General features: G+C 36.8%; 2 protein-coding genes across 16 annotated transcripts in view; both read right to left on the bottom strand.

Annotated features, from left to right (window-relative positions):
- The window catches only part of afap1 (actin filament associated protein 1), a 76,584-nt gene extending 70,682 nt beyond the window's left edge, over nucleotides 1-5,902 (bottom strand). The window contains exon 1 of the mRNA XM_073866917.1: nucleotides 5,726-5,902. Within this exon, the coding sequence (XP_073723018.1) occupies nucleotides 5,726-5,747 (22 nt within the window). The 5' untranslated portion in view covers nucleotides 5,748-5,902. The remainder of the gene's footprint in view (nucleotides 1-5,725) is intronic.
- Nucleotides 5,903-7,076: 1,174 nt separating this feature from the next.
- ablim2 (actin binding LIM protein family, member 2) overlaps nucleotides 7,077-18,697 on the bottom strand; it is a 69,500-nt gene continuing 57,879 nt past the window's right edge. For 10 of the 15 annotated variants that reach the window (XM_073866905.1, XM_073866909.1, XM_073866906.1 and 7 more), the window contains 5 exons: nucleotides 17,301-17,344; nucleotides 17,044-17,149; nucleotides 16,565-16,623; nucleotides 15,309-15,495; nucleotides 15,082-15,162 (listed from right to left, as the gene is read on the bottom strand). In XM_073866905.1, the coding sequence (XP_073723006.1) occupies nucleotides 15,310-15,495; nucleotides 16,565-16,623; nucleotides 17,044-17,149; nucleotides 17,301-17,344 (395 nt within the window). In that variant the 3' untranslated portion in view covers nucleotides 15,082-15,162; nucleotide 15,309. Of the gene's footprint in view, nucleotides 10,079-15,081; nucleotides 15,163-15,308; nucleotides 15,496-16,564; nucleotides 16,624-17,043; nucleotides 17,150-17,300; nucleotides 17,345-18,697 lie in introns of those variants that run through there. The other 5 variants (XM_073866915.1, XR_012369261.1, XR_012369262.1 and 2 more) reach the window with 5 other exon arrangements.

Here is an 18,697-nt window from a genome sequence, read left to right as displayed (position 1 = left end):
ACGAGAAAAGTGAAGCTTATCTCCCCCTGGCTATGTCTCAATAAGAAGTCCTTATGGGAAAATATACTCAAAGGTGAAAAGAGCCGCTGGCATGCGGCACCGCTTTTTCATGTTTTTCTTTAAAGATTTGCCATTCCAATCCAATGATGTTTCAGAGCTTCAGGGAGCATAGATGACTGACAGCTTAGGAGAGAGAAATCACACAGCTGATGCATGTACAGTAATTGTTCTACTTTAAAAGTCATAAACACATTATTTAAATCAATAATATCAAGTCTAATTTAAATATTGTTAGTATGTCTAAATTATTGGCTAAAGTATATTGTATAATGGCCAGGGTTAGATTACAGGCCTTCGGAGCGCCAGGGTCATCCAAAACCTCCGACCACATGACCCAGGACTGCAATATAAGCTAAACCCCTTGTAATCTTAGTGCCTACAGTGCAAATTGACAAATAGGGCCCTCTGTCCCTCATTGCCTGAAGTGCAAGCTGATCATTAGGATCACTGGCTTGCAAGACCGTACAAATACACAAGAACCTCTTACACAACAAATGTGGGAAGCTGTACTATAACTGGTTTTCAATTTACTGTTCCAGTCAAAACATTGGCATATTCCTTAAAAAATGTGGACTAAGGAAGAAATCTCTTAGGTGTGTTTAATTACTAAGTGAAGATATTTGTATAACTCATTCACTTTAAACATCATTTCCAAATCAAGTCTTAAGGACTCGCAGTACAAAATCTATTTCAAATACTCAAAATATTCCAACAAACATTCCACATGTCAAGGCTGAAGATTAGTGTAAGCTACTATTTTTAGTCATCAAATGTTAGCTTACCAAAACATAGAAGCAACTCCCTAAGGTTTGTGGAGGATGAGGAGGATGTTGGGGTTTCCAAGGACCATGATAAGGGTTCATCTCAAAACTTGCATTAAAATCTCCAAGTGTCTGCCAGAGCCTTGGTTTAAAAGGGTGGTTCAATGGTATTTCATGCATTCTGACTTATTAACACAGTTATAGAGTTGTTTCCTCATGCTAAACGTAGGCAAAGTGTCAAAAAAGCAGTTGGACGTGTTACAGAGTATTTCTGTGCCGAATGCACTTCGCCAGGGTTCGTACAAGTTTTTTTCGATTACTGGTCCAGCTGACGTTTCAGGGGTTTCTATATGTATCACTTTTTTTATGGGCACTTCCCCCAGAAAACCCCGCCCACCCGTCAATCAGCGGGAGACGCTAGAACTTACAAAACATCACATCACGTGACAGCTTTGTTTATTTTCAAAACTCAACAATGGCACGAAAAAAGTGTGTTTTTGGATGTAAGGAGAAGAAAGTCAGCCTTATGAAAACAATGGATATAGTTTATTATCCGGAGTAGCAGCGGAGTTTTGCGTGTGTTGATGCGCTGGATTTCATTGAAAAGTCCCAACCGGGTCACGAGTTGCATGCGGTATAAAGATTTCTGTCTTATGTTGGAAATAGGCGCGTGCATACTATATAAATGACACGAACATGTAAGTGTTGTATAGTGTTGCATGACTCGTACTCGCTCCTCCCGTAACCCAGTAACTCCTCCTTCTTCTTTTTTCGTATGTTATCGGAAAGATTCGGTAAAGCTAATCTTTCTTTATAAATCTGATTAAACTAAAGACTCTTCGGTGATATAAAGGATGTAATATTACTCTATAGGTACTCCAGATTAACATCAGAAATGCAGAAACAGTGTGTGTTATGTGAGCTTTAACAGTTTGTATATGCTCCGACACACTGAATTCTGTTACTCAATACTTATACAGTATGACTGATGACGTGTTTAAATCCAACTCATTAGAATTCAGTACGAGAACACATTATCCCCACACTGTAAAAAACAACCTATAGAATTTACTCAAAAAAATTGTTGTAACAATTTGCACTTACTTTGTTTGAGTAAATTATATCCTATATATTTGATTAAAGAGTACCTAAATTTAATTACTATGATAAAGTAAAAAAATTAGGTAAGGTCTACCTATTTTTTTCATAACTAATTACTTATAAAAAAATGAATAACATTAACCCTATTTGTATTAAGGCACAGATCTATTAAATTATTATTAATAATGATAAGCCATTAAGAAACATTACATATTACTTATTCAGAGAGGATTGAATAAGAAAATAGTCATACACAAGATTGCATAAATTGCTTGCTTTATTGACCAAATAACATTCTGTAAACATTTAAAACTAATTATTGGAAGTACAAAATAACCCCAAATACATTTCAAGTGAAATACAACATATCATAGTTTTACATAAAGCTTCTTGAACATATTATTTCATAAAAAAAATAAACCAAAGTCTTCATGAGATGTTAAAAAAAACATTAAAAGCAAGATTCCTAAATACTGTTCTTCATGTTATCATTAGAAAATTAAAGAAGACAATAATATGAGAGGAAAAACTGATCTCATTTACCTCAGTAGACTAGCATGCTATATCGATACAAACAAACATTTCACTTCATTTAAAACTTATTAAGTGCAAAAAAATACAACTTCATATTATGCTATAACTCACAGTACACGTGCATAAAACATTGAACACTAACAAGAAGTACTTATATTCAATTTTAAGTGATTCAACTTCATATACAAGTCACATATATAACATATGAACTCCGAAATGCTTTTTTGAACAGACATTAAAAAGCGAAAGGCAACGTTAAGTATATATCCCTAAATGATAATAATAATAATAATAATAATAATAATAATAATAAAATGGCTTCATAAATGGATCCCTTCTAAAACAAAACTCAATATATTAACAGATAAATGCAAGAAAACATTTTACAGTAATTATCTAGCATCGACAGCTTTACCGTTGTTTGTTTGTCTGCTCGACGCCCTCCCGTCTGTATCGCACATCAACCGTCCGCTGCTCTCTCTCGTCACGTGGCTTGCTCAAGTTCACTCACTCATATTGAGCAGCTCCGCTGTTCACGAGATTCAGACATGTAAATAATAATAATGGAAGTTAATATTTTAATCATAAATATGGATTTTTATTCGTATTCGCAGGTGCAAGAACTGGGCGATGTTTCATTCAAAGCTAACCTGACTGACATATTCTAACCTATCAATCTGTCAACAACAGAGACAGAGAAGCACGCAAATGACTAAACTTCTGGTAGATTTTACAGTTAACCAACTTAACATTTCCATTCATGATGATATCAACAAGTTAAATGAAAACTTACCTGTCAACAAACCGCAGTTCTCCCGCCGATATGATATGAAAAATGGTGACTCGAGTCCCGCCTGGATGTTGATTCATGCGCACTTTGCGGTGCTACGGCCAATATTTTGGGGTATATGTTACTTATTTTTTTAATATTGCAGTTATTACTGTTAAAAATTGGATAGTGAAGGTAGAATATACCCATTATTTTTTATTTTACTTGCTAGCTTATATACTTAATTAAATTATAACTAATTTTCATGGGTTAAATTTAACACCCTCCAGAGTAATTTTTTACAGTGCAGTTTCTGTCATCTCTATACTAGTAATAAATCAAACATTTTTAAATCTTGTTGTTCTTTTCATGAATCAATTCGTCCTTCTGTAAGAAAAGTGGTTTGGTATTCATTAAGACAGACAAAGACTTACAGTAGCAGTTGTTTACAGCTGTTTCTGACATATTACTCAGACAGATACACTACATGCAGCATCCTGAGGCATACTAAAGTAATATAAACCCAATGGAGACTCTGACTGTTCGTCTGTGAAAACTATCCTAAGGCACAGACTGCTAGACTATGGATCACACCAACAACAAAATTAAGTCTGGTTTGATACTAAACAACCACTGAATGTTCATCAATCCTCCATGCATACATTCTTACAGAATGCATGCAAATTGACTAGTCATCTTTTTTTACCACTATGTTCCTAAAAACCCCACCGCACACACAAACACATGCTGCAACAATGCAGGTCCAGATGTGAGCAAGTAATGATGTCACTACACCCCATAGCACTCAGACATTGAAGCACAGAGCAGTCATCAAGCTATCAGAAAAATCTCACTGAGGCCTGCTTTTATGAAACAATCACATGCACCGTGATCATCAAAAATAGGCTATGAATTCAGCTGGCATTTAGCCCTTGGATGACCCAATCCTTTGCGTGGTTTGTCACAGGAATCTTGAAATAAAGCATAACCAAACAGACTAGTACATACTACTTTAAAAATGGTGCACTTGAATGCTTTTTGCCCTTAAATGGAATCAAAATCGGCCAATCTCATATCAAAAAAATGTCGTTCGAGGTTTTCATGGTGTGTTTGCCAGATCGATTTGAAACTGCCAGTAACATAAACATTTACTTAAGAGTCAAAGGAAAATTTATTTTTAAGGGATGTGATTCAATAAGGCTTGTATTTTATTGTGTTCTGGTTAGGAAGCAGAACATCCTGAGCTGAACCTCCTGTTTGTTTGACCAATTGTGTGGTGAAAGTTCAAGGCTCTATCACCTATTTTCCCAGACCGTGGCGTGCAACCTCCTCGGTTACAGGGAATCTTAAAATCCTAGATCACACCCATCTAAAATGTACATTGGCTATTGATCAAAGACATCATCAAAGCTTTGTCCAATCTCTGTTTTTCCGAATGATCATATTCCTGCCCAATGACTGCATTTTGGGCCAACACAACCTGTTCAAGTGGATACTTTCTTATTTTCTTTACCTGCTTCGACTGTTTTGAGACAGTCTGGACTGAGATATGAGACAACAAATCATGCTTCTTTGGTAGCTTTTCATGTTTTGTCCATTATATCTAGTGCCAAAGCTAGAAAAACAATGCACAGGATGAAAGTTATTGTCCACTCCATTGTCAGTTGTTCCCAGAGGAATACTGTGGACTAAAGTGGAGGTGGAACACACCCTTCACAAGATCCAAGACTCTACAAATACTCTTCCGCTTTATGCAAACATCCTTTGAATTTGCAAAACATTTCACCTTAAAATAACTGTAAAGTTCACTAGTGCCATATTCCAAAATATCCGGTTTTACTGATGAGTGGGATTCAAATCATACAACCGAGACGGCATGGGATTTGGGCACACATCTACATGAATCACAAGAACAAACTTCACTCGATAGTGTTAAATACATTGAATTTGTTCTCAATAATTAGCTACTGTCCTTCATCTATGCACCCTCCCCCTCAGCATCATCTGTGGCCCGGGATCGAGACGCCAGCTGATCCATGCCGCCTGGCGCTATTCAACACTAGACCCCCACGAGCGCTCCATATCATGACGTCAGTTCATCAGGATGCCTCGTGCGTCTTTGTGCTCACACACACTTTAAAAACATTGAAATGCATTTTGGCAGCTCCGAAAAACGACTAATATTATTTTAGGATAAGAGAGCTATCGTATGCGGTTGATGTGTTGTTTTTGGTTAACATGTATTGTTGAAAATAACATAGAAGCGAGACAATTTCACCTTACCCGGAATTGTTACTTGTTTGAAGATTATTTTAATACTTTTACTTATTTTAATAATAAGTTGACACTACGGTTGATGTTACACAATGCATGTCTAGGAATGAAATAAAATAGTATGTTGAAATTGATAAATATTTCACATATGACCGACACTCACAAGACTTTAACAACGTGCAAATATAACATTAATTTAGTATTAATTTTAATAGTGACAACTTACCTTCTCCGTTATTTTTCGTCATGGCTTTATTACAAGACAATGAACCTGTCCTGTAACCGCCGTTGTTCCTCTGGCCCGTCCGAGCTTCTTCAGATTCATATCACCGCTAACCCGCTGTCAAGTCAGCCTGTGATTGACAACCGCCTCAGCCAATCAGGCAGCGTTCTGCGATAACCGCCAGCCAATAGAAGCAAGGAGGCGTGACACTGAACATCTGCGCAATCTACTGTATGCCTGTCTGTCCACATACGATGAAAGGTTAAGGGTAACTAAAATGTTTCTCATAATTATAAAAATATTTTATCTGAATGTGTAAGCCTGAATGTTTGAAATTAGTTTTTAGACAAATATAAAATGTGATATTTGTTTTTATTTATTTAATTAAAAACTTTCATGTTAAATAACCTATTGAAATGTATGAATTGGACTAAATAATAAAAACAGCCATAATTAAATTAATTAAATTAATTAAAGCCCATAATTAAATGTCTAATTTAAAGAGGCTAGAAAATAACATAGTTTTGATTTATTTAAAAAATTGTTAGTCACAACATAAAGTTACATTTGTGTTATTCCATAGTTTTGGAAAGTTTACAATTTTTATAAAATAAAATATAAAGAATAAGTGACTCTAAACTTTTGTATGCTTGTGTATATGTATTTCAAAGCTCAACCTTTTTCAGGGTTTCAAGGACCCCTTAATGGATAGAGAGCAGGAGCAGAAACCAAATTAAGATGGTTTCAGCAGTAACAGCATAAACAAGCGTCTGTCGTGGTCCGCATGTAACTTCCGGTAAACGCCGCTAAGAATAAATAACAACAAAGTTCTTTAAACTAGTTTATTTATATAACAAGCAAAAAAACAACAACACATAGATTACCTAGGAAACCCAAAAATGTGTTATTTTCGACGAGGCATTTGTTCAAGAGATCAGTTTAGCAACTAGTCAGACCATTAAAAAAAGGAAACCGGAAGTAAAGTTCGGATCCAGGCGTGTATCGCGTCAGCGTGCGTCCGATGAAACCGTCAATGTGATAATTTAAAGAATTTCGTAATGTAACCATCATAACAGTCACATAACATATATTACATAACATTATACATTTACTGAATAGATTTTAAAGTGAAAATCTTTATTTTAATCAAGTTTTAATTTTGATTATAATTCAAATTAATGCATTTTGTTTGATGCCTAATTTCATTATTCCCAAAAAAATATTTTTTAATTTTAAACAATATTTGAAGGACCCCTGCTAATACCACCTGGGACTCCCTGTTGAAGACCTATCTTTTTGTTTTTTTAAATATGTGAGTAAAACTATACAAATACACTTCTTTGCAGAACAACACTTAAGTTGAAGTAGTTATATTTATTGAGATGATTATCAATATTTTTGCAAAGCAACTCAAAGACATTGTGAGTGAAAGGCTGCATTTACATTTTTCCCAAAATTCATTCAGTACTTTGCACAGTCAGAATCACATAATCACAGTTATAGTTTGCATACCAACACAAAATCAAGCACACCCATGGGAAGGGAAACCCAACGAAATTACTTATTGGGTGACCACAAATACAGCTTCAAAAACGTCTAAAACATTCCAGATGAAAAAAATAAAACATTTGTATGAATGCAGACCCAGGCACATCTCTTCATATGTAATAGAAATAATAAGCAGCTTTCATAACTGTCGGGTCAGAGATTTCTGGGGTCACAGTAATAATTTGTCTACACAAAGAGATTCGCATGACAAAGAAAAACAGGATTTCTTGAAATACATAAAAATGAACCAATGCAGAGATGCAGTTAAGCCCTAGCTTATTTAATCATGACTTAGGTCTGCTTTTAAGGTTAGAATAATGCTGTGTTATATAATGAATAAGGTGACGGAAAACAAGCTGATCTGAACTCACCTAGTTTGAACTATTGGACCGCTGAACTGACAGCTAATACCACACACCCACATGCGTTCCTGTTTCTCCAGCTGTTTAAATAAGACTAACACATTCGTCCTCCACAGCTCAACATTGGGAAGGTTTCCTCCTACGCATTCAGACACATTCACCACATACAGACCAAAACACATTCAGGCTTTACTGTACGTGTCCCACAACAATAGATTTTGGGATGGCAAATTGAACTGCAAACGTCGACATCATGGCCCTAAGGATGAAAAATGCATTTCTATATGCACATAAGCAGGTTTAAAATGCTGTACTTTCACAATCGATAATGAAGTAAAACAATCCGATAGCGAGTTTCCAAGTTCGGATAAAAAAGATATTGCAGATATAGATATAGGCACATGTTGTACATGGTTTTCATTAGTCAAAACAAGTTTTCTATGAAAGTAATATATTCAAATAATTAACGAAAAAACACTTTATGTTTACCTCCCCAAATTGAGCCATTAGCAATAGAGCCAATATCAGGAACAACAGAAAAACAGACTTGGTAGAGAGGAACCTAAGAATGTTCCTAAATAAGCAAACACTGATTTTAGTCTCTCAATATCCATAAGATCTCAACAAATTATACAAACACATGATTACACTCGTTCAATTCCATTTGAAGCCATGACACGACACTTCTACTATATGCAGTGCATGCCTAGGTGACAATATCAGAGCAACAGACATTTATTTTACTGCACACACACAGTTTAGAAACAAAAAATCATATTTGGGTTTTAAATAAATGCATGCTTTGTTAAGTCTATTCAGCATTGCTAATTGCTACAGAATGTGTTACCTTTGGTGCATGGTAGCTCCATGCTAAAGTCAATGCTGAAATTATTTTCAAGTAGCGAATAAAAAAAAAATTTGGAAGGATTTGCTTTGCTGTGAGCACTTTGAAAAATAACAGTGGGCAATGCAACGTTCAAAGCCTGATGTATTTGATCACTGATAATAATGACATTACCTTGACTATCCATACTATGCACACTGTATAAAGGACAAATAACAACTAAAGCCTTATTGAGGTCATAAACATAATGATGAATCTCACACTGACCTGAAAAAACAAACACAAAGCTTGTTCCAGCGATCAGCACTCACAACAACAGTGAGGATTATTAAATGCATCAACTAAAGATTTCTGTGACTGAGTCTTTGGCCTGGTCATGCTAAAGCCATGAATAAGCTTCCATAAAGAAATGACATGATTGATATTACAGTCCAAGCAGTGGCCGAGTGTCATGTCTAGGAGAAAGAGACTGAGCAAACAGTATATGAACTGTGCCACTTAAGCTTGCCGTGTTTCAGCACAAAAACGTGCATGATATCCACTAAACACTCGCAATCCAGTTAAATCGAGCACTAAACACGCTGGAATAGCATCGCAGTGTATTTGAATAAGATCTTTTTATAGCATGTTATAGATGGTTCATTCACAAAACAGGAGCAGTTACGGTGTTATAATGTTTTATAATGATCAACGCTGAAGTTGACAAGCAAGCTTTCCGAATTTTATAAAGCCACCTTAGATGCGTGAATTGTAGTAACATCATCATCAAGCTAGTACTTAAAACCACCTTGCAACCAGCCCAATGAGAATTGTGACCTGCAAACTATGTATAGGATTTTTTTTTTTTTGGCTATGTTTAGCATTTTTGGATAATCGCTATAGTGAATCAGGTGGCAAAACAATGCAAAGAGCACATGGAAATTGTCATTATCATTATCACACACATGGCATCGCACAATTGGCACATGGCATTATCAGCAGATGCTATGTATTCCTAATAAATTCCCACCATAAGACAGGACATCTTTTGAATAACATTCATAACAGCCAAATGACAATGAGACACACAGCATGACTGCATTATATGAAGACATAATTGATGGGGCACGTTTATCAGCAGTATAAAATGTAAAGAAAGGGGCTTGTATCAATATCGAGTGCAAAAAAAAAAAAACAGCGCAGGGAAGACGACTAACAAGACAACCGAAGAGGAGAAACCAGGATAGCCGTTGAGAATTCAGTTCAGTTCTCGAGTCTCTTTGACATTCAGATGATGTGGTGAGGCGTTCACACACGAAGCTAGGTTGCAAACATCGTCAGCATTGTGAAAGCATTTTTCGACACACTCCCTCTTACTCGGCGTGAGATAGGATGACAGCTATGCAGCAGAATGGAGGTGCATATATATTCCTCTCACATTCATCCTTCCACGCACACAGGACGTGCAGGATGAGGTTTTCTTTCATTCCCTCAAGGAATTTGACACGTTTAAAACAAGCGAGCTTTCTTCTTCAAGTCATTTTTCTTCCACAGGGCCAAACGGTCAAACTGTTCAATGGTCATCCCAAACACGCTGTAGAAGTCCTCTGGTGACAGGTGCCTCTGGAATTGAGAAGAAAAGCGACACTTTACATATTAGTCTTGATTAAAAACACACTTTAACCAACGGATTCTTTTATGTCGTCTAGAGCAGTGTTTCTCGAATACCCCCTTCCAGAAAGTTAAAGATGTCTCCTTATCTAGCACATCTAATACAAGTCAATGGAGTTGGACAGAAACTACGATAAAACCTGCTGTAATGCGTCTTTTGCAGCAATTTTTGTGTGAGCATATCAGTGAACACCCCTGACCACTCGGTAAGTTTCACGTCTTTGTAAACGAAAGTTTAATGCATTTTAGGAAGGATTGTTCCTGTGCACCTATAGCCATTATAGAGGTGGGAGGTGATACAAGAAACACCCGAAAAATTCTCGGGCCAGCATCATATGTCCAAATTTCAGTCAAAACCGTTCTATTTCATCATAAACAATCTGAAAACAGGGCTTTAAGTGTAAAATACCGAACTTGTCCTTTAATATCCTAATGATTTTTGGCATTAAAAATAAATAAATTTGACCCATACAATGTATTGTTGGCTATTCTTATAAATATAACTGTGCAACTTAAAGGCGAGGTGCATGATTTTTGAAAAACACTTTGGAAGAGAGAGTCAGGCGACTACCAAAACACACTTGTTGCCAATCAATAGTACGGGGCATGTCTGCTAAACGACATCGTTGCTTGGGTTGCGTATGTGTGGGGCGGGTCTATCAAAAGAAGGTCTAGATTCTATTGGGGTAGGGGTGTGTTTGTTTAGGTGATTTCAAATGTCAACACTGGCTTTCAGAGATCATGCGCCCCGCCTTTAAGTTTGTGGTTCAGGGTCACATAGTCTAGTTACAAAAATGCCCGTATTTTGGAAAAATAAACTACTATTATGTAGGTAGAATACTGTAGTTCTATAGTCATCCAATTAGGCCTTAAAGATCCATGTCGAAAGGGCTAATAAATCTCCATTCAAAACAAACCCAGCAAGACTTCAAAACACTGAGAACAATTTCTGCATGGAGGGAAAAGTGTCATATAATTTCAACAATAATTACAACCATCTACAGTATCTGCACTTTTCTATAAGCTTTGTGATTGATGAGGACATTTAATGAGTTTTGCACAATCAGGGCTTTGAGCACCACTGCAGCAGCCAGGCTTTAAAACTTGTGACCTCAATTTGGTTTTAAAGCATTCCAGAATGAATTCATCTAAACCTTTATTCTTTCAGGCCATGTCGTATGTGGTACTGTAACACTTGCAGATGTGTGGTTATCTTGCACTGTTCCAAACAGATGCTGAAATCATCCGTATTTGGAAAGTTTTATTTCATCTTGAGCCATTGTATACACCCCCCATTGTGTGACCGACTCTAATCACGCTCAATTCAAACAGACGAGACAATAGCCTGTTATATCAGCAGATGAGTTATATAACAGACTAACACACACATGCATTTATTTTGAAATGCTGCATTTTTAACCACAGTGTTATAGGGTGTGGGGTCTATAAATCTGCATCTCCTTTAATTCGCACTGATGGTAAAAGAAGGCCAGGCATATCTTCTCCCTTTTCCACTCAAACTAAATCCACTTAAAGCAGTGACATGATGTTCAGGAACACAGATGATGTATTATGTGTTGGCGGTGGGGAGGAAGACTGGGGTCCAACAAAGCTAAAGCATATGCAAAATAACCTCACCGACATCCACGCACAGGCAGATGTGCATTCATGCATACACACAAACATACACAAAGAACTCTTCGTCTGGTTGCCTTCTGCTTTTCTTTGACCCAATTACCCATGAATGTTGATAAAATTATAATTAAACACCTCATCAATCGCAAATGAGTAAAGCCATGAACATGAATACCATGAATACTAGAAATGAATGATTGCACCATATTAATGATTGTAACGATGTTACATAAGTGTAATCAACCATAACTTAAAGGTGCATTGTATAACTTTTAAAAAGATCTCTTGAAAGAAATGCGATATATTATAGATAACTATACACTCACCAAAAGGATTATTAGGAACACCATACTAATACTTTTGCCTTAAGAACTGCCTTAATTCTACGTGGCATTGATTCAACAAGGTGCTGAAAGCATTCTTTAATAATGTTGGCCCATATTGATAGGATAGCATCTTGCAGTTGATGGAGATTTGTGGGATGCACATCCAGAGCACGAAGCTCCCGTTCCACCACATCCCAAAGATGCTCTATTGGGTTGAGATCTGGTGACTGTGGGGGCCATTTTAGTACAGTGAACTCATTGTCATGTTCAAGAAACCAATTTGAAATGATTCGAGCTTTGTGACATGGTGCATTATCCTGCTGGAAGTAGCCATCAGAGGATGGGTACATGGTGGTCATAAAGGGATGGACATGGTCAGAAACAATGCTCATGTAGGCCGTGGCATTTAAACGATGCCCAATTGGCACTAAGGGGCCTAAAGTGTGCCAAGAAAACATCATTACACCACCACCACCAGCCTGCACAGTGGTAACAAGGCATGATGGATCCATGTTCTCATTCTGTTTACGCCAAATTTTGACTCTACTGAGCAGATTGTGAAATACTCAGAGCGGCCGTCTGGCACCAACAACCATGCCACGCTCAAAATTGCTTAAATCACCTTTCTCTCCCATTCTGACATTCAGTTTGGAGTTCAGGAGATTGTCTTGACCTGGACCACACCCCTAAATGCATTGAAGCAACTGCCATGTGATTGATTGATTAGATAATTGCATTAATGAGAAATTGAACAGGTGTTCCTAATAATCCTTTAGGTGAGTATATTATCAGTGGTGTATAAAGACCTTACATAATGAACTGCATTGTTTTTATTACCTTAGAATGAGCCATTTTATCTACATACACCACGAGTCCCCTTACATGGAAATTGCCGCCATGTTTCTAAACAGACAAACTGCTCTATAGCTTCACTATGCGTTTGGAAAGGGAGAGGTGAGTTGTGAACTGAGCCGTTGGTTGCAATTCACAGTCTCACCGCCAGGGCCGGAGTGGGACTCATTTTCAGCCCTGGAGTTTCATGCCTTAGACCGGCCCACTTTAGTTCATGACTGACTATTGAAATAATATCTTTAAACCCTCAGTAGTATAAGTCTGCAGTAGTGCACTGTTCTCTGCAGCCTTGCAATTCATTGTATTTTTGAAATCATATTCCGTGCAAATGCAGTAAACAATTATAATTTTTGCCATAATCATGCAGCTCTACCAAAAGACCATAATATTACTAAAGTAAACTTATTCAAAAACTAAAGGAAACAAATGTGTTTGTATTTTCCTCTATATTTCTATTTCTAAAAAATGGTGAGTCTTGAGATTAACTGTTGGGTTGATAACGTTTGGAAACCCCTGATATACAATACACAAGCAAGATTTATCAAGTATGCATTGGAAACAAATGGAAAAAATCTGTATCTTTTTTTAGTACTTAGATCATGTCTATTGCTAAATAACGTAGGCCTATTGTGTTAAAAAAAAGAAAACATCAAGGATATACTTTTGAAACTACTTGCATCAAATAGATTTTTGTTCCTCTTGCAATAAACGATGAATAATGACTATTCATAGAGAATTCATCTATGACTTGGATAAAAAAATACGTTTTGTAAATTCTTTTCCTTTTAGAGGCCAGCCCGTTTGTATTAAGACGCGCTCAAGTTTATTTAAAATATAATAGACGCGCGGCCGACAAGCACACTCAAAAGACGCGCTCAAGTTTATTTAAAATATAATAGACGCGCGGCCGGCAAGCGCACTCAAAAGACGCGCTCAAGTTTATTTAAAATATAATAGACGCGCGGCCGGCAAGCGCACTCAAAAGACGCGCTCAAGTTTATTTAAAATATAATAGACGCGCGGCCGGCAAGCGCACTCAAAAGACGCGCTCAAGTTTATTTTAAATTTAGATGCGCGGCCGGCAAGCGCACTCAATATAGACGCGTCTGAAACAAAACTCGTGTTCAAGTAAGCGCTTTGAAAACCAGAAGACAGCGGCACGTCCTGCGTTTCCCATGCGTTTAAGATGTCAATGAACCCGAATGCAAGAATTCTTCCAATAAGTGGTCGGGACTCGGGACACAATCAACTTGTGCATAAAGCGGCGGGAACATCTCTCACCCGCAAATACGCGTCATCCCGGTGGCTTGACAACACCGGCCCTCGTGGCCAAAAAAAACAGACCGGCCCACCGGGAATCCTCCCGGTTCTCCCTATGGCCAATCCGGGCCTGCTCACCGCTAGATGTCGCTAAAAATCTACATAGTGGACTTTAAAAGGAAACATTTCACAAGACTTTATTAAAATGTAAATCTATAAATCTACCGTATCCCCAGAGTACATATTTAAAGTTCTAGCCTAAATACCCCTATAGATCATTTATTATAGCATGTTAAAATTGCCACTTTGTAGTTGTGAGCAAAAATGTGCAATTATGCAAATTAGATTAAGGGGTGGTATTATCCCCTTCTGACATCACAAGGGACCCAAATTTCAATTACGTCTTTTTTTCACATGCTTGCAGAGAATAGTTTATCAAATCTAAATTACTGGGTTGATCTTTTTCACATTGATAGAAGCACTGGGGACCCAATTATAGCACTTATACATGGAAAAAGTAAGATTTTCATGATATGTCCCCTTTAATGGTGCTGGGATGCGCCAAAGTAAATGTTAAACGAAACCTACTAAACATAAACTATCTGGTTTAATAACCTGCATTGCAAAAGCCAGTCTCAAACAGGTACACACATAAAAACAGCTCTTATACAGTAAATACTGTAAAATATGCCACCCTGTCTATGAAATCCAGGCTAAAGTCCTATAATCTAATTTTGAGATTATCAATTTGAATCTTTGTCATGGCCTCACTCAGTCAATATTAAATATATCAAGGATATATTTTCACTGAATGGTATTTACATTATGAAGGTAGATTTTATGTAAAACAGTAAATCACCAAAATGAGATAAGGATTTTTACCTCCAGTCTGGTGCGGTCCACATCACGTGGTAGTTTTACTCGGACTCTGTGAGTCACAGCTAGCATTTCATAGGGGTAAACCTGCAACACAAGGGAATGTAAAAGAAACACAGTTACACAGATGCACATAACCAAGAAATATGCTCTAACAAAGTCTCATGCATTAGTTTGAGTATTTTTGTGTTCAGTAATTCGCTGCATTAGATTTGCACAATAAAAAAACGTACCTTATACTCTGAGAAGGAACGGGATGAAAGAAGAACGGAGTTGAGAAAAACAACCAAAAAAGAGAAAGAAAGATAGTAAATCATTACAAAGTATGCAATACAAATGTAACGCAATCTGCTGTAACTCACCTCTCATTCCACCCCAGGAAGAGTCCTGATCTTCATCATCCTTAACAAGATCTGCTGCCTAATAATGACCAATACATGACAGCAGTATTTATTTACAGGTCATGTATACATTTGAACTTTAAACTGTGATCATGTTAAAGCAATATTGGTTCAGATATTAATAATAAAACAGTGACTTCAATGTTGAATTGCTCCCTCTATACAGCACAAACAGTTGCTATTATAAGCATGCAAACCAACGGCAGTAACAACGTCATGTCAGAACAGGGCTCCTAACATAAAAACTGGCTTCAGTGACCTTTAACCTCAGGAAATGAAAGAAAAACTTTCTTGTGTAGACAGCAGCTTGAATCCTTAGGACCGGAGCCTGCTGGTGGTGTGTCGGGTTACAATATATTAATCTATGAGTGCCACTTTTCACATGCCTTTGTCATTACTTGGGTAAAGTAAGAGTGATGAAATGTGACACTAAGTCAGATTAGATTAAATATAAAATAGAAGTATAACAAAAGTGGTTTATTGTTCTGAGAGCTGAATACCAAAAACAGCTGCAACATACTGCCACCTAGTGTACATGAGCAGAAGACAAACATTCACTGCAGGAGAGATGCAAGATCTGAATTAGATTTTTTTAATGAATGAGTGAGCCTGGGGTTTCCGCAATGGAAACGGACCCAGTTTTTCTTTACAGAAGATGTGCCAATAAACCATCCTATATGAGGGAGCCAGATTTCAATTAAAGAACAAAGTGAAATATGGAAAACGGCCAAAGTGTGGGAAAGAAACATGGTCCTTGACGCATGCAAGCACGTACACACAGACACGCCCTTTAAGCATCATATGTCATGATCCATGTGTGCGATCAGACCACCATCATGTGTCCCAGCAGCTTGATTTGACAAATCTATTCGGGATCAAATATTGGGATTCTCCAGAGGGAGTGAAAGCAATTGTGACCACAGCTCACATACGTTCCAAAAAACTTAGGAAGATCACGAACAGATGCAAAGTCTGAAAGGGTTTGCAGCGTGTTTTCCTGTATAATTATTGTGATGGAGATCTCATAGCTTTTGCCTAAACATGCAATAATGTGTCTTTACAAACACTGTATTTCCAGGCAAATTTACCTTAAATATGCCGTTTCGACCGTATCCTGGTAATGAAGCAGACTTGCTGTATGGAAAGTCTGTAAAGGAGAGTTGGTTAAAGAGTTTGGGGTTTTCTTTGACTGCTTTCTAATAAAACAGATTTAATTCTTTTTATTTTGGTACTTTTTGAATATTTCTTACACATATCGTGCATATACCATTGGTTCTCAACCCCCTATTGCCCGAAACAATATTTGAAGCCCTCCACACTCACTCTATTTCTAAACAATATAATATTCTAGAGCTTGGCATAAGTATACTTAAATATTCATTACAAAAATAACCAAACAATTAAAAATGTATCTTATGTTATCTTATTTTAAAGCTTTTTTTATCTTATTTTAAATCATCTTAAGGCCCCCTTGAAATGTTGGTGGGCCACAGGTGTATACCCACACACCCTATTAATGTCTTACTGTGTCATAATTTCCATTACAAATCACTGATTGGTTACTTACTGGGTTGAGACATATCAGTGGGCAAACTGTGGGTAGAAGTCCTTGGGTCCAATTCTGGAGACTGTCCATCAGTCTCTCCCTTCAGATTCATCCAACTCGTTCTGGTCTATTGACAAAAACCATGTAGAAATATAAAAGCACATATAACTATCATGAGAAACAAATGTTATAAAGCATGTTTGATTAAATGAACAACAGCACAAAAATGCTTTATACTGCATGTTTAGTTTGGACATCTATGCAAAAACATAAATCACCTTTCTGTCTGCATCCTCTCCATCTTGCCAGGAGGTTCTGGAAGCTGTGGCACAATAACAAAACTTAAATAGACCCTAATGGACGGTTTTCATTGTATGGAGTGACACTGACACAAGTTACACCATGCAAGATACAGTACAAAAGTGCACACACGACAAAAGTTAAAATCAACATTCTGTTATAAACCCATAAACCATATCACTTGATTTGATCAGTGTGGCTTGTGATAAAGCAGATCTCAGGACTCATTAAGGAAAACAAACAGAAATCAACAAGCACATTAAAAAAGGTTACACAACCAAACACAATGTCATCAGGATGAAGGTGCAAGTTTAAAAATAAAGGTAAAAAGAAACCAATCACATGATTAATACCTTTACCACCCAATCACAATGATCTATAGAGATGCCTTCAAACCAATCACAATGGGTTATACAAATGCCTTTGACTTTTCACAGCACCAATGAGTTACAGAGACACCACCAGACATCTAAATCACAAAACCATAGACGAATGAGACATTGTGGGCTGCGATGAACAAATGAGTGTTTGGATGAAGATGGACACAAAACAAAAATGATTAACACATCTGACTGCTGCTTCCATGACAGGCTAAACCAATATAGATCTTGTTGATGGAAACCTATCAAAGGCATTATTTAATATTAAATGCATCAGAAACAACTATTACCTGTAAGTTAAAGTAATAGTTTACCAAGAAATAAAAATACTGGAATTATTATTTACTTGCCTTTAAACAAAAAAGACATTTGTTATGATATATGGTTTATACTTTTTTATGAACTTACAATTAGGACAAAGAATGCAAAATCACAATAAAGGTATCATAAAAGTGGCCCACTTTATTCCAAGTATTCGAAAGTCCTACAATAGGTTTGTGTGGAAAAAAATAAATAAATTGACTAAACAGAACAAATTAGCATGAGCGCAAAATTTTTTAAAAAGTGCATATGGTGCATGTTAAAGAACACGTGCAAAAATCGAATTTCCATAATAAATGTAGTGGTGAATACCAGTAAATTCACGAGTGCAGACCTTAGTATTTTTTTGCATTTTATTTAAATATACTGTATAACACTTTACAATAAGGTTTTATTGGTGATATTACGCAGTGCCCGAAAATAGTCTCCAGCTATTGAAAAGTTACCAAGGGGACAATTTTCGGGCACTGTGTAATATCATTGCGCCTCCTCCAGCCATGTTATGGCAGCCAAGTCCTTGATTATGACGCCAGAATGAGAGTATAGTTCCTAGCCATATCTGCCTACAAAATCGCAACTTTTAATTTTCCGTTGCTCTTAGTACACGATGTAACTACAGAAGAGTCAAGTTTTAAATAGGAAAAATATTGAAACTGGCTTAAAACTTGGTTATT

Source organism: Misgurnus anguillicaudatus, chromosome 4, assembly GCF_027580225.2.
Source record: "Misgurnus anguillicaudatus chromosome 4, ASM2758022v2, whole genome shotgun sequence".
Lineage (NCBI taxonomy): Eukaryota > Metazoa > Chordata > Actinopteri > Cypriniformes > Cobitidae > Misgurnus > Misgurnus anguillicaudatus.
Note: the sequence above shows the minus strand (reverse complement) of the source record. Positions and strands in the feature narration are given on the sequence as shown.